At 48.7% G+C, this 18,340-nt stretch overlaps 1 protein-coding gene across 2 annotated transcripts in view; it reads right to left on the minus strand.

Moving 5' to 3' along the window:
* The window catches only part of Ttll11 (tubulin tyrosine ligase like 11), a 233,650-nt gene extending 231,206 nt beyond the window's left edge, over positions 1 to 2,444 (minus strand). For both annotated transcript variants that reach the window (XM_021156573.2, XM_021156572.2), the window contains exon 1: positions 1,713 to 2,444. In XM_021156573.2, coding sequence (XP_021012232.2) covers positions 1,713 to 2,444 — 732 coding nt within the window. The remainder of the gene's footprint in view (positions 1 to 1,712) is intronic.
* Positions 2,445 to 18,340: the final 15,896 nt, after the last annotated feature.

Below are 18,340 nucleotides of genomic sequence, written 5' to 3' on the forward strand. Positions count from 1 at the left end.
TATGGTCATGCAGTCAACAAATATTTATTGAGCAACTTCCAGGTGCCAGACAACTTTGAGTACAGCAGTAACAAAATAAAATGCCTGCCCTTGAAGAGCTTACATTCTGGTGAGAAAAACAGTCGATAAACAAATACAACACAATGTCAGGTAGAGGTTCATGCTATGAAGCAAACAGCCAGGGCTAGAGATGGCTGCGAACATTGCCTGGGAGACCTCTCTCAGGACCTTGATCAGCAGTCCCAAGAGGTGACAGAGAAAGCCATGCACATAGCTAGCTGGGAAAGGAGCATTTAAAGCAGCAGCAGCAGCAGCAATGGGCCTGAAGATACCAGGACTACTCACTGGGTTTCATTCCCTACTGAAACACTTGAAGACAAGGGTACATTTAAAGTGTGATTCTCTAGGCCCAGCACAGAACTTGGTATCACCATGGAGGATATCTACAAATTAAGGGGATGAACCTGTGCTGGGTTGGTTGAGCAAGATAAAGGCTGCTTCCTGTCTCTTCTCAGGGCTGAGCTGAGAACACAGGCACTTGCTAGCCAGCTTGAGTTCTTAGCTACTTTCTATCCCTGGACTCTCTTCAGTAGGTCATCAGCATTGACAAGTCCACGTGTACCTTCCTGGCCCGCCTATCTTTGGGTGGCTCTGACAAGTCCAAGTTTACCTTCCTGGCCCGCCTAACTTTGGGCTGGACATAGGACTTCATCTACAGTTTAGACACTGTAGAACCGAGTCTCCCCAATCCTCGTCCAGTTTCCAAGGTGTGAAAATCAAGACAGAGGGCTCTGACACCTGGGATTGCCAGACCCCACCTCCACCACCCCACCTGATTCTTGGTTTCTCTCCAAACTAAACTCTTCCACTGGGACATCAACATTCTGACCATAGTGGACCTGTGGCCATCTCTCCCCAGTCTCCAACTTCATTAAACCACTTGTACCACAGCCTTAGCACAAAGTTCAGAGCCTGAGCCCTCATGCTTTCTGCACACGGAATCTTTAGTGGATCAATGGTTTCTATGCTGTAAATAAAGTCAGCTGGCTTTATTTACTCAGCCAATGAAAATAGAAACCTCTCGGATTCGTTGGTGCTTTTGTCCTGTTCCGTCCCTTAAAAGGTCTGAAATGAATTCAAGGGTGAGTGATTCATCTGCTCACTCATGCTTTCACCCCCACTTACTGTCACCTGCTACATCCCCCAATCAGTGTCTGTGGTGGTGGTGATGGTGGTGGTGGTGGTGGTGGTAAAAGAGCGTGATGAAAGTAGGTTGTCATTTGCTGAAACCTTGTGCAAGCACTAGGCACTATGCTCCTAACCGGAACGAACCGGCTTCTCTTTACCGAGGTTAACCGGGCCAAAAGAAGAAAAGTAGCTTGCTCAAGGTCGCACAGCTAAGTTGAAGAGTGTAGTGAGGCGCTGGCGAGCACAAACCTGGCCCAAGAGTGGCACTCTAAGCACGAAAGTTTACTAAACTTTAAATATAACTGAAATGCAGAAAGTGAAAGGTGGCCCCTGGCCCCAGGGCCAACTGAGAAGACAGGCCAGATAAACCAGGATCTACAGCTTGACGAGGCCAGGGTTGCAGACATAAGAAAAGCTGTAGGGGAGCAGAGCAGAGACGGGCTGACCTGACCTGGGAAGTGGCTCCGGGGGCCAGGCCTCGGGACGACCCCCCTGTGCCCACGCGCCGGGCCGGCGGGCCTCACCTCCTTCCACCTGAGCTGGCGAAGACTGATCTTGAGCGCGTCCAGGGAGGTGCGGGCCTTGGAGCTGTCCACGGTGACCGGCCGCATGGAGCCTGCGCTCCGCCGGTAGACCCGGCTGCGGCTCCGGCCCCGTGCCTTCACGAGCTGGCTCAGGGCCCGCGCCGCCGGCCTCGGCTGGGCCAGGGGCAGCGCAGGTGGCAGCCGCCGGACGACGCGGGCCTCTCCTTCCTCGGGCGCGTGGCGTCGCGTCGGGGTCGGGATCGGGCCCACGTCCTTGGGCTGCTCCTCCAGCTCCAGGCGCTCTGGATCCCCGGCTGCGCCAGCGTCCACGCCCTGCTGCTTCCCGGTCTCCGCCGGTAGCGACTCGGTCGCCGCTGCTGTCGCCGCCGCTGTCGCCGCCGCCGCGTCCGCCTCCAACTCAGCCTCCGGCTTCTTCTCCGGGCTGCTGCGCCGCATGACGCTCAGGGCCGGTGCCGGCGCCACAGCCACCGCCGCCGCCGCTGCTCCGCCGTCCCGGCCCGCGACCAAACTGCCGCCGCCGTCGCCGCCGCCGCCGCCGCCACGCGCTCCCCGCCCGAGCCCGTTGCCATGATCTCTCAGGCCCCGGTTGACAGGGATAGTCGCCGCCTCGGGACGGGGCCCCGCAAGGGACAATCGCCTGCCGGGGCCCGGCGACCTCACAAGCGAGCGCGCCCACGTGACCAGGCCTGTCACAGAGGTGGCGATAGCCATCTTGGAAGAGGGCAGCTTGTCACACATGCAGAGTTTCTGAGAGCTCAGGGCCTGGCCAGGAATGATTTATACTGGGGTTGAGGGTAAAAGGTGTTGCGCTCCTGTCTCGCTCCCGAGCTTGGAAAGGGAAGGACTTGGGAAGAGCGAGTTCTTCCTCAAACACGAGACTCAGTTTCCCCAGTCCTACTACATTCATCGACTCCTTTTCTGTGAGCCTCAGACTGAGGCTGGAGGCCACCTTTGTCGGTTTTCAGGTCTCTCCCATGGGATGGAGAAGCCCTTCAGATTCCTAGACTTGTAGAGGGCAACACTTTTTATTACAATAAAAAACATATAACAAAACATACTAATTATTTTTAAATTTATTATGTGTGTGTATAATTTTGCCTACATGTGTGTATGTGTACTATGGATGTTCCTGGTGGAGAAGGAGGCCAGAAGAGGGCATCAGATTCCCTGGTGTGACCTGCTGTGTGGTTCCAGGAAATGAATGGCAGATGAGCCTTCATCTCTCCAGCCCTCATTTAATCTATTTTTAATTCACTCTTCAGTGGCATTCAGTGCATTCATACTGTGGTGCAAACCATCTCTACCATTCATCTTCAGAACTTTTCATATTGAAAGCATACCCATGAACTAACTCCTGGGATTCCTACCCCACAGCCCTGGTCACCACAAATCTATTTCCCCCTTGAATCTAACTACTAAGGTACCTCTTGTTTTTGTCTTATTTGGCTTCACAAGGGTTTTGTTTTTGTTTTTGTTTTCTCTGTGAAATGGCAGTCAGGATGTGGTAGAGGGTTATCAGTACAGACTGTAGCTACTTCTGCCAGAGGGCACTGAGTAAAGTTCCCCAAAAGACAGCTACCAAGATGACTCTGAGTTTCCTAGGCAGAGACACTAAGGAAGGGTACATCTAGGCAGAGGGAACAGTGTGTACAAAGTCACAGAAGCAAAGAGAGGATGTGATTCCAGAAAAGAGGGTAGAAAGAGACAACTAATGTTTGAAATTTATCAAGAGAGGTTGTGCAACTAGAGGATGTCTCTATGCTTGAAGAGCGCAGCACCAACTGCAGTATGAATGGACAGGAGTATAATGGAGACAGATGGTACTCATTGGGAGGCTGCTACAGCAGCTTGGAGAAAAGGCAGAAGCTGACCTGACATAGCGATGACAGGGAAGGCAAGAGAAATGCTATCTCAATGTAAAAGTCACAACTGTAGGGATGGACTGCCTTTAAGAGAGGAGGGAGGTGGGGTATGATAATTTTAAGCATTAATGAATGAGAGTGGTGGCAACTGGAACCAGAGACATCAGGTGGGACAGGATTTGGGGTGTCCTACTATTCATCTCCGGAACTTTCCACATTGAAAGCATAACCCTGTACTAATTCCTGAGGGAGAGTAAATGTCTGGGCAGTGAAGGCCTCTTTCAGGCACCACGGACAGCTCCAGGACTTCTCCAAAGGCCTCGGGCAAGTCTCTGGTTCTTGACATTGGGGCCTTAGAATCAACCGGGCAACTTTAACAATCCCACCCACCCCCAACCAGTCACACCCACAGGCTCAACCAGATGTTCTGGGTCACAGTCTCTGGAAGAGAGGGTAAACACCCCAAGTACCTACAGGTTCTTGAAGCCATTTTCTGGTCTTTTCTAGAGAGAAATCAGTTCAAATCTGTCCTTGCCTAGACTGATGGGGAGGCTGAGATGGCTCTGGTCCCTCAATTTAAAGCCGACCTCACCCGGTGAGGTAATTATGGAAGAGAGAAAAATAAAGATGAAGCATGAGGCCAAATGAGTTTTCTGAGAATTAAAGGCCAGGCTCTACATTAGACATGAACTATACGCTGAATCTTGAGAATGGGGCAGGCATAGTTAGATGGTGTGGCTATGGCTTCTGCCATGGCCAGAGCCAGTGAGGAGGGAACCAAGCGCAGGCTCTGCCCACTGAGACACAGTCACAGAGGTTCTGTCCACCAGCTGAGGACATCCCTGCCCCTGCTGCAGATGCTGCAGGAGCTCACTGAGGAAAAGGATAAGGAAAAGATGCAGTGCTGTGCATGCAAGGGAGCAGGGAAGCTGACTGGACCAGATGAAACCCAAGCATGGGGGAAAAAAGAACAGGGCACAAAGGGCCCAATTGAACGCCATCGTTGGGCTTTGGACAGCACTGGAAATACCTCTCACTTCTCTGGAAAGCCCCCAGGAACATTCCAGCCCCGTAGGAGGTGCCTCCAGGAGCAGCATCCACTGTGACTGCTGAGAGCAAAGAGCAGGTCAGGGTAAGGGACCTCCTCACAACTCCAAGGTGGGAGCTTTGCTTGTCTGTTTTCATGTCTGTCTTGCCAGTCTTGGAGCCAGAAATGAGGGGCACAGTGACCTGGCAGAGAGGATGTACTCAGTAACTATTGTATGGATGGATGGATGGATAGATGGATGGTTGGATGGATGGATGGATGGATGGATGAGTGAATGAATGAATGAATGAATGAATGAATGTATGAAATTTTACATGATTCAGTTATTCCACACTGAGGAAGCAGCTAAGTTAATTTGGTAAATGCTGTCTGTGACAGCTTTAGCCCTAGAGAAAAATGCCAGTGATGTAACATCACGGGAACCGGCAAAAGCACTGTAATTACTGTGTTTAAAAACTGCCCAACGTAAAGAGGGACTGAAAGAATTTAGAGAGAAATGGGAACAGCTGCAGCGCTGGAAACACAAAATCTTGCTTGAATCTTTCCTTTCAGTTTTGGAAACCTGTAGTGGTCTTGTGGCTCTTCGTGCCCCTGAACCCACCCCCAAGTCAATTTCTACAGGATTGCTTTGAGGGATCAGAGGAGTCAAAGCTTCACATTATAACCTGTCATTGGTGAGTAACAGATCTATGACAAGGACTGAACTGATTGCTGCAGATGCCTTGTCATCCTGGGGACAGTTCTGGGAGCCATGTTTCACAGATGGTGAAAGAAATCGCTGCTCAGAGAACTCAAGACAGTAACGGCAAAGATAAGATTCTAACTCCAGGTTGGCTTGCAGCACCTGAAATGTGTGTATAGAAGATGTAAGAACACGAGTTATTGTTATTCTTTTCTATGAAAGGAACGTAATAAGAGATAAGACACCGGAAGTTAATATTTCCAAATCCCAATAGTGATTATTCTGGGCTGTGACCATTATTCTGGACTGAGTCATATTTCTTCTTTATTCTTCTCTGTTTTCCAATTTCTTTTTTTTTGCAACAAGCATGAAATTCCTTTGCTAACTGGAAAATCAGTTTTTAGGTAAACTTGACTATTGTTATATCAGGGACCTGAAGTTGTCTAGGGGAGAGGCATGGGAGCTACTTTTTTTCCTGTTACTGTCAATATCTGACACCAGGTGGCGCTCGACTCTCGACTTTGGACGGACTGAGAAGGCGGGCACATTAACCTGTACACTGAACAGTCTGTCCCTGCACAAAAGCACACAAGCTAGACTTTAGCAATTTGTGATCTTCCGCCTGGTACACTCACCCCCTTCGCTGTATTAACACATCTATCTGGTTAAGCACCTTAAATTCCAGACTTAGTTAAGCACGTTAAGGCCCAGATATAAAAGCTCTTCTTCTTAGGACACCTGACATAATGTTTAAAATAAAGTAAAATTTAAACGAAGTCACATTTTAAGGATCCACGCTGTCCACTATCTACTTGATGTGAGAATGAGCAATGCAAAAGTCCACAACGGTGGGACCTTCATCATGGCTCTTCCTATCCCCGCATCCTGTGAGCAAGGATAGGAGGAAGGCTCCTGAGGAGGGGATGGAGATAAGAGCTGGAAAGCCTGTCAGAAACAATAGGGTCAAGAAGTCTCCAGGTGTTGAATAGGGATGGAAGAGAGTTTGAGGATGGGGGGGGGGCAGGTGGGGTGAGTGGGGGATGGTAAGGACTGGTGAGGCTTGCAGCCAGGCTCCAAACAAGCCCCTCTGCACGGTATTGAAGTGAGGCTGACCCGTCAGGTTTCTCTTCCAGAAGGATGAAGTATGAGGCAAACGGGAAGTCCGCACTCGTTGTGATGGTTAATTAATGGTCCACTAGGTAGACTCTACTTGATGGTGTCTAAAATCAGATCTAGCATCACCAAGAAGCACTCCTGGGAGCATCTGTAAGGAACTATCTTGATTAGTTTAATTAGAGTGGGAAGAGCCACGCTGAATGCTGGCCACACTCTCTACCAGGAAGCTGGGATATAAGGAGGCACCAAAGAAAAGGTTTGGTTTAGCCTGCTTCCTTCTCCACCTTGGTGCGTGCTACAGCCGACACCTCCTCGCCACCATCCTTCACTGACATCAGCACCCAGCATCTTTAGCCTTCTGACTTGGACTGAGCCGTGACTCTTCAGGCACCTCCCAGACTTCTAGCCCACACAGGACTCCATCTCCTCCTAACTGCCCTCCAAACGACTCAGCCTTTTCAAGGTTCACTCATCCAAGGATTATGCTTGGGAAAGTGCAGTCAATTTGGGATGCCATGGACCCTTTCTGGGAGAGTCTCTAGGAGCCCAGACAATCCTGCCCCGTCTCTAGTAACCATTTCTAGCCATCAGCACCTACTTCTCCTGCTCTTCTTCGAGGTTCCTTCTCAGAAAGATGAGCCTGGAGTTATTAACTTGGAGTCACAGATGGGGAAAAGAAAGTAGAAAACAGAACTACAGAAGGTCTGATACTTGCTCTAGGAAGGTCTAGGAAGGGGCCTATTTCTGTAAGAACAACAGGAAGGAAGTATCACATTCTTAGCACTTCCATCATGCCGGTGATTTCCCTCTTCAGATCTGTGACCTCACCTGAGAAAAGGAGGCTTGGCGAGATCTGAGGTGTTAATTGCTAAACCTCGGTTCTCAGTTGTGCACTCAGTCTCAGCAGGCTCTGGTCTGCAACTAGGTGACACAGGCATCAGGTCTCAGCCTCTTCTGCTTTGCCCTCCCACTGACCAAAGATTTCATCTTCTCAAAACTGTTGGCCAACCTGTACTTTGCCAGGACCAGAATACATTGATTTAGGAAACTACTGAGCAGGCGCGGCACCTCGAGGAAATGCTATTCACGTGCCAGGCCTTAAAACTGTGGTCCATCATCAGAGTCTGCTACAAGACCAGTCAGCATGTCCATGTCCCCAGTGAATGTGTCCAGGTTGCAGGTAAAGAAAATACTGACCAGCCAGATCGGTACCAGGTAACAGAGGTGACTCACATAGTCCTAAAGTAGCGGAGCCAGGAGCCAGGAACTGGAGATGGAGAGGGGAGGGACAGTGCTCCTTAGTCCTGGGACTCCAACCTGAGAGAGGGAGGTTATGGGAGGGTAGAACTGTCAGGGCTTGGCGCGGAGTTGGAGCTTGCTGAGGAAAGCCAGATGAGGTTGGAGTCTTCTGTTTGTGGCTCAGTCTCCCATATCCTCCAAGGATTGCAGTGAGGGTGGGGATGCTGCATGGGCAGGACCAGCACTGGAATGGGAAGGGGCCTGTCTTAGGTTGTGAGGCTCCTATTTTGTTCTTTTCTTTTTGCCACAGATCACCCATGTCCAGCTCAACACTATAGAAGTGAGGCAAGTCGTGCCCCTAATTCGACCCAGGTTATGGAGCCAAGCGTGTGAGAGACACTGGGTCCTATTCTCCAGCAACACACACACACACGACAAGAATTTTAAATTAAATCCTTGATTCCCAGTTCTGGAGTTTACAGCTCCTAGAAACAAAACTAGAGACAGAGATGAAAAGGTAAGCCTGAAGTAAGGAGGAATTTGCTGGATGTGGCGGCTTCCTCCTTCATTCCAAGCACTGTGGAGAGTAGGCAGGAAGAATACAGTGTAAAGAGTCTGAGAACACAAGGCTGTCATGTCTCAGAAAAAAAAAAAAGGACACAAAGTATATAAGCAATAAGTTGTGTTGTTGTTTTTAAAAAGATGTATTTTATTTTTCTGTGTGTGAATGTTTGCTGTTTGTGTGTTTGTATGTAAGGTCGGAAAAGGGGTTGGCTCCTCTGGAACTGAAGTCACAAACAGTCGTGGGTTCTGGGAACTTAACCTGAGTCCTCTGCAAAGCAGTGAATGCTCTTAACTGTGGGAAGCCACATGTGCCGTTGCAAAGTGGCACAGGCTTCTGCTGGCCACCACGCATACATAGGCAGGAAAGTTTTTTGCCAAGATGAGGTTTTGAGAATTGACCAAAATTGACCAATCAGAAGAGAGAGAAATTGACCAATCAGAAGAGAGAGAAAGTAACCAATCAGATAAGAGAGAAAGTAACCAATCAGATGTANGAATGCAAATGAGGTTGTAAGCATCAACCAAACACAACACAATCCGGGTGTGAGACACGCCTCTCCTAGGCCTATATAAAGCAGCACCAGGGCTGGGCTGAGGGTCTTTTTGCCTCTGCAATCAAGCTCTCCCAATAAACGCGTGCAGAAGGATCCTGTTGCAGCGTCGTTCTTGCTGGTCAAGTCGGACGCGTGCAAGACTTAACCACTGAGCCAGCTCTCTGGTCCCTTGTTTTTTAAAGATAGGGTCTCATTATGTCGGACTAGCCTTAAATTCGACATGTGGACAAGGATGGCTTTGACCTCTTGCCCTTTCTTCCTTCAAGCAACTCAACCAACACCTACAGCTACAGCTACATCTGTTAGAGCAGCACATTACTACTTACTAAGCATTCACATCAATATATCCCAAGAGTAAGAGAAAGGAAATTGTGTTGGAGCAAGAGGGAGGGGATATTGGGGGGGGGGCAGGAACAGCACCAAGGCCATGACCAATGAAAAGACCCAGGAAAATCCTGTTTGGGGAGACAGGAGCTGAGGGCCAAGCCTGGGAACTGGAAACCTCGAGAGTCACCCAGAGGCAATTGTATAGGGGAGGGGCTGGGTTGCCCCTGTCTCATCTTGACAGATCAAGTGATGCCCTGGCATCTGGATCCCAGCCCAGCCTCCTTCTCTGCTTCAGTTTCTGCACCACCCTTGGTGGCCCCGTTCCTTGCATTCCTCCCCAGGACCGAGTCAGGTCTTACCAGGGATGGGGAAGGTGAAGGTGGGTGGGTGATGGCTTCCATTTTCTGCAGAATATGTCTGCCCTACCTCATCTTCTCCATCCCAACACCTGCTCACCCATTTCAGGTCCCTTCAAGATCTTCCTGCAGCCAAGCCGCTCCTATACATCAATTCGTTTCTAGCACACACAGCCCCTCTTCATGGTTGCCCTTCTACTGCTGACTACTCTGAAGCTGTGGCTTCTCCTGACACCTCCTGCTCACAGCCTTCCTTCCTCACCCAGCCCTGCATGTTTTTTTCCAGTCCCGCATACAATTCCGCAATCGAGGAATTGTCCTTCATCTCTCATCCCCAAGATGGGTTTTCTAACATTATTCTTGGTCAACTCATGACTTAACATCCATTAAAACAAACAAGTTTATTTAGTACAGTTCAGGTATAGCAATGCAAACGGAAGGGTATCTTGGGATTTGGAAGCCAGGAGCCATCCAGCTTTGAGGGGAGAAAGTACCCCAGTAGAAGGGCATCCTGGTACATGGGGGTTCAGGGACCTTACAGCTTTGAGGTGGGACAGTATCCCAAGGGAAGGCCATCCTGAGACACAGGAGCTCAGGAACCACACAGCTCTGAGAGGAAGCCTCCTCCGCAGAGCATTGCAACTCCCAGGGAAGGGTCTCCCCAGCTGGGCTGAGGAGCTCAGGAGCCTTAGACCCGCTCTTTCCTTGCTTCTTCTCTTCATTGCTTCTTTTCTCCTTGGCTTTTTTGGACTAGAGTCACATCAGGCAGCAAATCTCATGCAAGAGATGTATTGGAGGGGGTGTCCAGGGTATGGAGGGATGAATCCAGGGATGGCTGTTCTCTGCTCCCGGGGGTGGAAAGCAGGGAATTGTACAAAGAGCAAGGCTTATATAGGATTTCGGGGGCGGGTCTTTTCAGGGTAGAGACTTCCAGACTAAGAATTGGTGAGATTTCAAGTCTGGGCTTGGGGAACTCCGGGATTCGTGATTTGTTTGTTTCTATCCACGCCCCCTCCATCGAACCCAGGGGTTAGGGTGGAAGGTCCTTCCCGGCAGCAGCTGGCTCTTGCCACCATCTCTGTGGAGCCGCTGAGGGAGGTTGCAGAGGAGGTGCTGCTCCTCCTACTTAGCCTCCTGTTTTGCCAAGGCTGTAGGCTGAGGCAGGAAAGGTGTCCTCACCCTGGACAGCTCCTGATCTATCTACTTCCATTTTTCGAGTGCTGCGACTATAGACGTGCAACCCTGTGATCCCTTTACCCTGTTTTGTTCTATCTAGTGTGATATTGACTCTAGATTTGTTATATATAACCTCATATTACATTGAGATATGTTCCTTCAGTTCCTAATGTTTGGGGGGCTCTTACCATGAGGGACCTTAGATTTTTGTCCGTGGCTTTTTCTACATTTATTGAGATAATCACATGGCTGTTGTCCTTGAATCTGGTTCCTGATTGGTGTATGTTGAATTATCCCAACATCTCTAAAATCGTTCTGGAATGAAGCCAATTAGAACATAGTGAATGGTGACCTTCTTTTCTTTCTTTCTTTTTTTATATATATTCTTGGACAAAATTTGTAGTGCTTGGTTGAGAATCTTTGTATCTGTTTTTATCAGAAATACTGGCCTATAATTTTCTTTTTGTTGTGTTTTTATCTGTTTGGTATCAGGGTAATATTGGTTTTATAAAAAGAGTTTAAAAGCATTTCTTCATTTCCTATTTTGAGGAATAATTTAAGATTTATTGGTTTAAGTTCTCTAGAGTTTTGGTAGAATTGGACAGTAAATCCATTAGGCCCCTGAACCTCTTTTAGTTGGGGGATTTTACTACCTCCTCAGCCTTGGTAGGTCAAACACATCTATAACTTGATCCTTTTAGATTTTGCACCTTAGCGGAACATGTGCATCTGTTACTCTTCTCATTGTTGTGATAAGTGTCCCAACAAATACAACCTAGAGAGAGGAAGTGGGTTGTTTTGCCCACACTGTTTTTTGAGGACACAGATCATCATTGTGGGGAAGGCATGGCTTCAAGACTGTAGGTCTTTTTTATGTGTTTGTTTTTGGTTTTTGAGACAGAGTTTTTCCGTGTACCCTTGGCTATCCTGAAACTCATTTTAGAGTTCCTCAATTCAGAGATGCACTGGCCTTTGCCTCCTGAAGTGCTGGGATTAAAGGTGTGTGACAACACCATCTTGCAGAGAACGAATCTTCTAACTCCAATATTTTTTTCTTCTATTTGTTATTTGTTTTGCCAATATGATTTGCCTGTTGGTGAAGGCGGGTATTAAACTCACCCATTATTATCATGACTTTGACTCTGTCTCTTATACTATGTGCTTCATATATATATATATATATATATATATATATATATATATATGTTTTAAGTTTATACTGCCCTCTTGATGGCTTGTTTCCTTGATCAGTATGAAGTGATCTTCTTTATGAATAAGGGAAGTGAGCATGTTCATGTGTGTTGGTGCACATGTGTGTGCGGGTCCATATATATGCATACATATGTACATGCATGTGGAGACCAGGGGTCAGCAGCTTCAGGTGTCATTCTTCAGCAGGTATCAACCCTGGCTTTTGAGGCACGATCTCTCACTGGGACCTGGGGCACATGAATTAGCCAAAGCTGTCTGGCCAGCAAGCCCCAAGGATCTTTCTGTCTCCACACTATGGAAAAGCAGACAAGAAACACCAAATTCCAGATCACCTCCCTGAAAAGGTCAAAGGAAATTAGAATCCGGTGCACTTTCCTAACAAATGGTTCTTCTCTTGGAGAACTGCCAAAGTTTGAAGATATTTTAGGGAGCCATCATCTGTAGTCACTCTAGAGAGAGGCTTCACTGAGGTATGGATGCAAGAGATGCTGAATGTGTCAGCTGAACTTTGCTGCAGTGGGAAAACCCATTCCGCTGAGTGTTCCATGTGAGGTTGACGTTAGAAAACAGGTTAAAAAAGGAAACCCCCAGGAAGTCCAGAGCAGCCCAGTTTGAGAAGGAACCTTCTTCCTTGTAGGCATAAGGAATGAGTTGAAGAAGAATCTTCAGATTCTGAACGCCTTTGTTTTTCCAAGCCTACCAAAACCAGTTAGCCAAGACCCCGACTGGCCTCCAGTGGATTTAGATTTGGAAGCGGTCTAAAAGATAGCTTAGCTTACCAGAAGGGCTGATTACAAGGGCCAGAGACCTGATTCCAGCAGTCCTGTGGCAACTTCTGCTGAGTTCGAATGTAGGTGTCAGTCAAGCCAGGCTGTTATGTTGTGGTAAGGAACACTCCCATGTCTCAGCTACATTTCAGAAGTCTACTTCTCACCACATGGTACATCCAGGATGGGGCTCTTTATGGAGCTGTCCCTCAAGGTCATAGGCTAACTGAGGCTCCATTTCCACATGTCTACCTTAGGTTCAGCATGACTGTTATGGCAGGAAGAAAAGAGAGATGAAACGTCACACAGTGGCTTTCCCCACCCACCCACCCTTAACCCCCCGCCAAGGGCAGAATACTGGACACAGGGCCTTGTGCAAGCAAGCTCCAGGAATAAAGCATTACGGGACTGTAGTGTGGGGTTCAGCAGTACCCCTCATACCTAGAGTGAAGGGAGACAAAGGGGCTAATGCATGCCTGGCACAGAGTAGGCATATGAGATGTCTGGCACACAGTAGGCACATGAAATAAGTGGTGTCGTAGCATTACAATATCATCTGGCTGCAATCAGATGAGAAAAGGTGAGTAGACTACAGGCTTGGGTGTACTCGGCGCTTATCTGCATGAAGTCCCAGATTCTATCTTCAGCACATTAGGAAGAAGGAAGAAGAAGAAGAGATGTTACGGAGATATCTTAAAGGTCATTTAACCCAACTCCCTGAAAGAGAAGTGGTAAGAAAAATCAAAATGATGAAAGCAAGGGTGGGGACATGGAAGATTCTTCTCACCTGCCTTCTTGAGGGAGCAACAAGGGCCTGCAGAGTAGGGGAAAGAGCCTACAGAGTTGCAGAGGGGGTGGGGGGACGTCTCTGATGCTTAGGAGAAAACAGTGCCCTGCCACTTCTATCATAGAAGGAAACTGTTACTCCAAAGACCTGGCCTGAGAGGAAAGAGGCAAATATATCAGAGGGGAATCAAGGCTCTTGTTGCCACCTTCAGACCCATCCTTTGTGAATGAGCCCAGGTCTGGACCACAGTAGGGTCAGAGCCCACTTCAAACTACCTTAGACCAAAATGCCCTCCACCTGGTAGAGTCGGTCCATGTCTGCCCTGAAGATGGGCACTGCCTCTTGGGGAGGCAGAACATGGGGAATTTGACTGTGCTTATCCCATACTGCCCCCATGGCAGGTGCTGGGCTGTTTGGAAGCACAAAGACACTGTTCTGGGGGAGTGGGAAAGCCGGAGCTGGTTTGCAGTCCCTTAGCCTGTGATGAGGCAAGGCAGGAGCCATAGGATGTTCATATTCTTGGACATCCAGGTGCTGCTGGGAGCCTCTGAATAGCAGAGAATGGAGTGCAGGGGGAGGAGGGAGGGTGGAGGGTGGAAAGGTTAGGGAGGTGGGGGTGGGACCAGCATCTAGCCCGGGCCAGGATGAAAAGAGGAATTCCTCTGCTTGTCCCAATGGTGATTGTCCTTAGCTTGGTGGAGGCAAGTTGTGGTTGGGAGCACAGAGAGGCCTTCTATGGGAGAATTAAGCTGCAGCTCTGTAGTTAAAGGCCTTCTCCATGGCTCCTCACAGTGGATCTTGAAAGAGACAGTCCATGGTTCCAAACAGTTTATTGGTTGTCCATGGCGGAAAATGGATGCATAACATACCATACCCACTTCTCAGGGTAGGCTTGAGATTAAATACCTTTGCAGGGAGGAATGTCTGGGAGGGGAAGCTTATTGGCTAAGCCTAGCCGGTCCTTTAGGTACCTCATTAGCATGGGGAATGCTGTTTTGGGCCTACGTGATTATAGGACACATTTCTTTTATGTGAGAAGCATGGTACATGTTCAAAGTCAGGAATCTGGCAGGGAGCTGGGAGTCGCCCAAGCATCAGGCGTGGCCACCGAGTCTCCGGGTCTCAACCTGCTCTACCATACCAAACTTCCTGGCGTGGTTCTGTGTCCCATGTGATAGGACAGAAGGATGCTTAGATGTATTCAGAATCATGTCTGAAGAAGGAAACATGACCGTGGTGGACAGGTTCCTTGACAGCCCCACATAAAGCACACACACACACCCATGGCCATGTGACTTGCTCTGGACAATGGTAAGTATAATATAAGTGAAAGCCTAAGACACTCCTGTCAGCAGGACGCATCCTCTTGGGATGTGCTTTCGAGGAAGCCCAACCCCCCCACTGTAAAGACTCAGGCAGACTTCGTTACACTCCAAATCTTATCCCCATACACGCAGAGTGTAGCTCCCACCCCTCACCAAAGAAGCCACAGAAAACCACAACTGGACACAATGGAGACCTCAGTGACTCCTGAGCATCCCAGCCCTAGGGTGTACATCACAGCTCCCGCATCTGTCACTCAGAAGACGTCATGGAAGAGGTGGTGGAAAGGTTTCAAGAGCCAGAATATCAGGAAGCTTGCTGTAAAAGAATCTCTCCTAGAAATGGCTTCATAAGACCAGAACCCAGAACCATGGCAGTATCAGTGGACGGGTTAACATGGAAGGAAAGACATTACTCGGGGCCCCACCCTTAGACAGAGAACTACAGGCACCTAGCAACTACTGGGAGAGAGGGACTCGGCCTCTCCCAAAGGTGAGTTCCTTTATTAGTTCTGTTAATTTCACCAACCCAAATTAGGGCCAAATACAAACAAGCTATAATACACAGCTGGTGGCTGTCCTCTCCTAAGACAGGGTTCAAAAGATCAGCCATGAACCAAGGTCTCAGGCTCCTTTTGTAGGGCAAAGCCATAGAGCAGGGGAGCAGGCATGGTTACAGAAGCGAGACCAGGCAGTTAGTTAAGGGAATCTTCCTAGAATATTTGTTACAGAGCATTCTATGGTTACAAGGTTGGGGCGCAGCCCAGCTCTGAGGGACAGAAACTCAGAATTTTACAGTAAACAGGAACTTGATTGACCTAGAGTATCAAAATGGCTCCTGATTAGAGATTGGAAATGAGCCGGTCTTCAGTTGTCCAATGCAGAGGGGTTAGCCTTGAAACCATATACACAGAACAAAAACCTACACTCAGCAGGATATATATATATATATATATATATATATATATATATACATATATGTGTGTGTGTGTGTGCGCATTCACATACATACATATATGTTTACACAAAAAATAATAAAAAGGATAGCAACTTGAGGGTAGGCATGGGCGGGGCTGCAGGAAAGGGAGGAGCATTTAAAAAAAAAAAGACAACTAGAACAGCAGAGGGTGAGCCATCAAGAATGAGATGTGCCAGCCTCAGCTGAGTGTCACTATGGTGAGCATCCTCAGCTACAGCACATGGGACAGTCCCTAGGAGAGTCCAGCCAGCTCCCCAGATCAGGATCAGTACCAAAAAAATCACTGCTTGAATTGAGTGTCAGTAAATGATGGGCACAGTGACTCCCACCTGGGCAAGATGCATGTGCCACTATATGGGAACAGTGCATGAACAGGACCTGGACACAGCCAGCCTTCCACAATAGTGAGGCGTCCATTATGCTTGTTTCTTTGCCCCAGCTCTTTTCTGGGCACTCCAGGCAGAGACAAGTAAGAAAGGTCCTAGGGCCTGACCTGAGGATAGACTTATCCAATAACTAAGCAGACTCATCTATAAACAAGTCCAGAACTTAAATACTATAACATACGCAAAGGAGTCCAATTGAGTCTCGTGACTTTTGAACACACTTCTAAAGTGTGAATCATTCATTCACTGGGTAGATGGGATGGGGGCAGGGAACCTTAGGCAAAGGGACCGGTATGTGCCAAACCAAAGTGTGAATCATCAGCCTGGCACAGTTGGCTGCCTGCAAGACCTAAGATATGGCTAGAACATCTATATATAGCAGTGTGTAGAGAGAGGTGTCGCGGGCAGGCTGTTCAGGTTTTTGTGAAAGGCAAGCATGGATGCCATCTCTGAGCTTGGGAGGGCTCAGCAGGGTCGAACAGGGCTACATTAAGAAGGTCCTGCTACTCTGGGTGTTCGGTAGAAGCTGGCTTGCAGGGACTGAGTCTACAGGCAGATGCAAGAGCTGGACCTTCCAACCATCCCACCAGACACCTATGCTCCAGGCACTATTTGGGGTGTTGGACACAGTCATAGGGGGAAATAGTGAGAGTCTGAGGTAGAAATCAACCGTGTTCATCGGGACTGAGGGATGGATGGAGATGTTTTCCAAAATGGAACTAGAGGAAAGTACATTTGGAGAGCAGTGGTGGGTTGGGTGTGTAAGGACAGTGGCAGACATGTGGCTTTTGAGATGTTTAGGGACCAGTGAGCCTCTCCCAGTCTGTATCTCCATCATAGGACAGTAAGCCTACACCTGGAATCCCTGCTTTCAGCTTCCCCAGCTCCGAATGCCCTGTCCCACGTGAGCCCTGTGGTTTAGATGTGTGCAAGGGGGTGTGTGGTGGCCTGGGGGGACCTGTGGGAATCCATTCCTTCAGTGGTGTTATAGGTCAGGGGAACCAAACTGTGGGAGGAATGTGAGGCAGGCAGAGGGACTCCACAGGCTGCAAACCTCCAAAGGATGCCTGCAGCAGGGAGCAAATGACCCCTCTGAACATTTTCTGTCTCAGAGTTGGTAAAGGTGGTGAGGACTAAACCAAACAATCCCAGTCAAATTCTTAGCAAGAGTCCCTGCCAGTTATAACCTGTCACTATGTGATATGCTTGGTTTTATTGGTGTGTTGGACTCTGAAGGAAGAGCTAGAGCCCAATCGCAAAAGGCTTGGGAGACCTGCCCAGCTTCACGCCAGTCAGGAAGAATTATATAAAGCCAGGTAGCTTGAAAGGAGCTGTGCTGGAGGGAGCCATAAAGAAGATATGGTCAGAGCAAAGACGTGAGGGAGAGATGCAGACCTCCAGGGATGGGAGGGGGATCCCCCAGACCATCTCCCTCAGGTTGACACCTACCAACCCCAACCCTGACCGCTGCTACAGCTTAAGACTAGATGATGTATGTCTCCAGATGTCCCCAAGCTCTTGGCAAAGCCTCCTCCCTCTCCCCAGGGAACCAGCACCAACTGGGTAAAAGGGGACACATGGTGCAGGGCATGAGAATACCAACTGGTCACCAGGGAGAAAAACAGCCAGAGAGGGTCAGGATAACTCAGGGAAGAATGAGGGAAGGAGCCAGCATAAATTCTTTAGGAACACAGAGACACCTTGGTATCTAGAAGCCTTCAGTTCTCCAATGAACACTGTGACCTGTCCTCTGGTCCCGGTCCAACAGTCAGGATTCTTCAGGCAGAGACATTATCCCTGTGTGAAGTGAAAAACCCTACTTAGGAACCCGTTTGAAGGCTGTGCTGGTGAATTCTGTATGAACTTGACACAAGTCATCTGAGAGGAGGGAGCCTCAATTGAGAAATGCCTCCAGAAGAGGGGTCTGTAGGGCATTTTCTTAATTAGTGATTGATGTGGGAGGGCCCAGCCCTTTGTGGGTGAGGTCATCCCTGGTCTGGTAGTCCTGGGTGCTATAAAACACACACACACACACACACACACACACACACACACACACACACACAAGGAGACTGAGCAAGCCACAGGACAGAAGCCAATAAGAAGCACCCCTCCATGGTCTTTAGCTCCTGCCTCCAGGTTCCTGCCCTGTTTGAGTTCCTGTCCTGACTTCCTTCAATGATGGACTATGATGTGCAAGTATAAGCCAGATAAACCCTTTAACTCTTCA

The sequence above is a fragment of the Mus caroli genome, chromosome 2 (genome assembly GCF_900094665.2).
Source record: "Mus caroli chromosome 2, CAROLI_EIJ_v1.1, whole genome shotgun sequence".
NCBI lineage: Eukaryota > Metazoa > Chordata > Mammalia > Rodentia > Muridae > Mus > Mus caroli.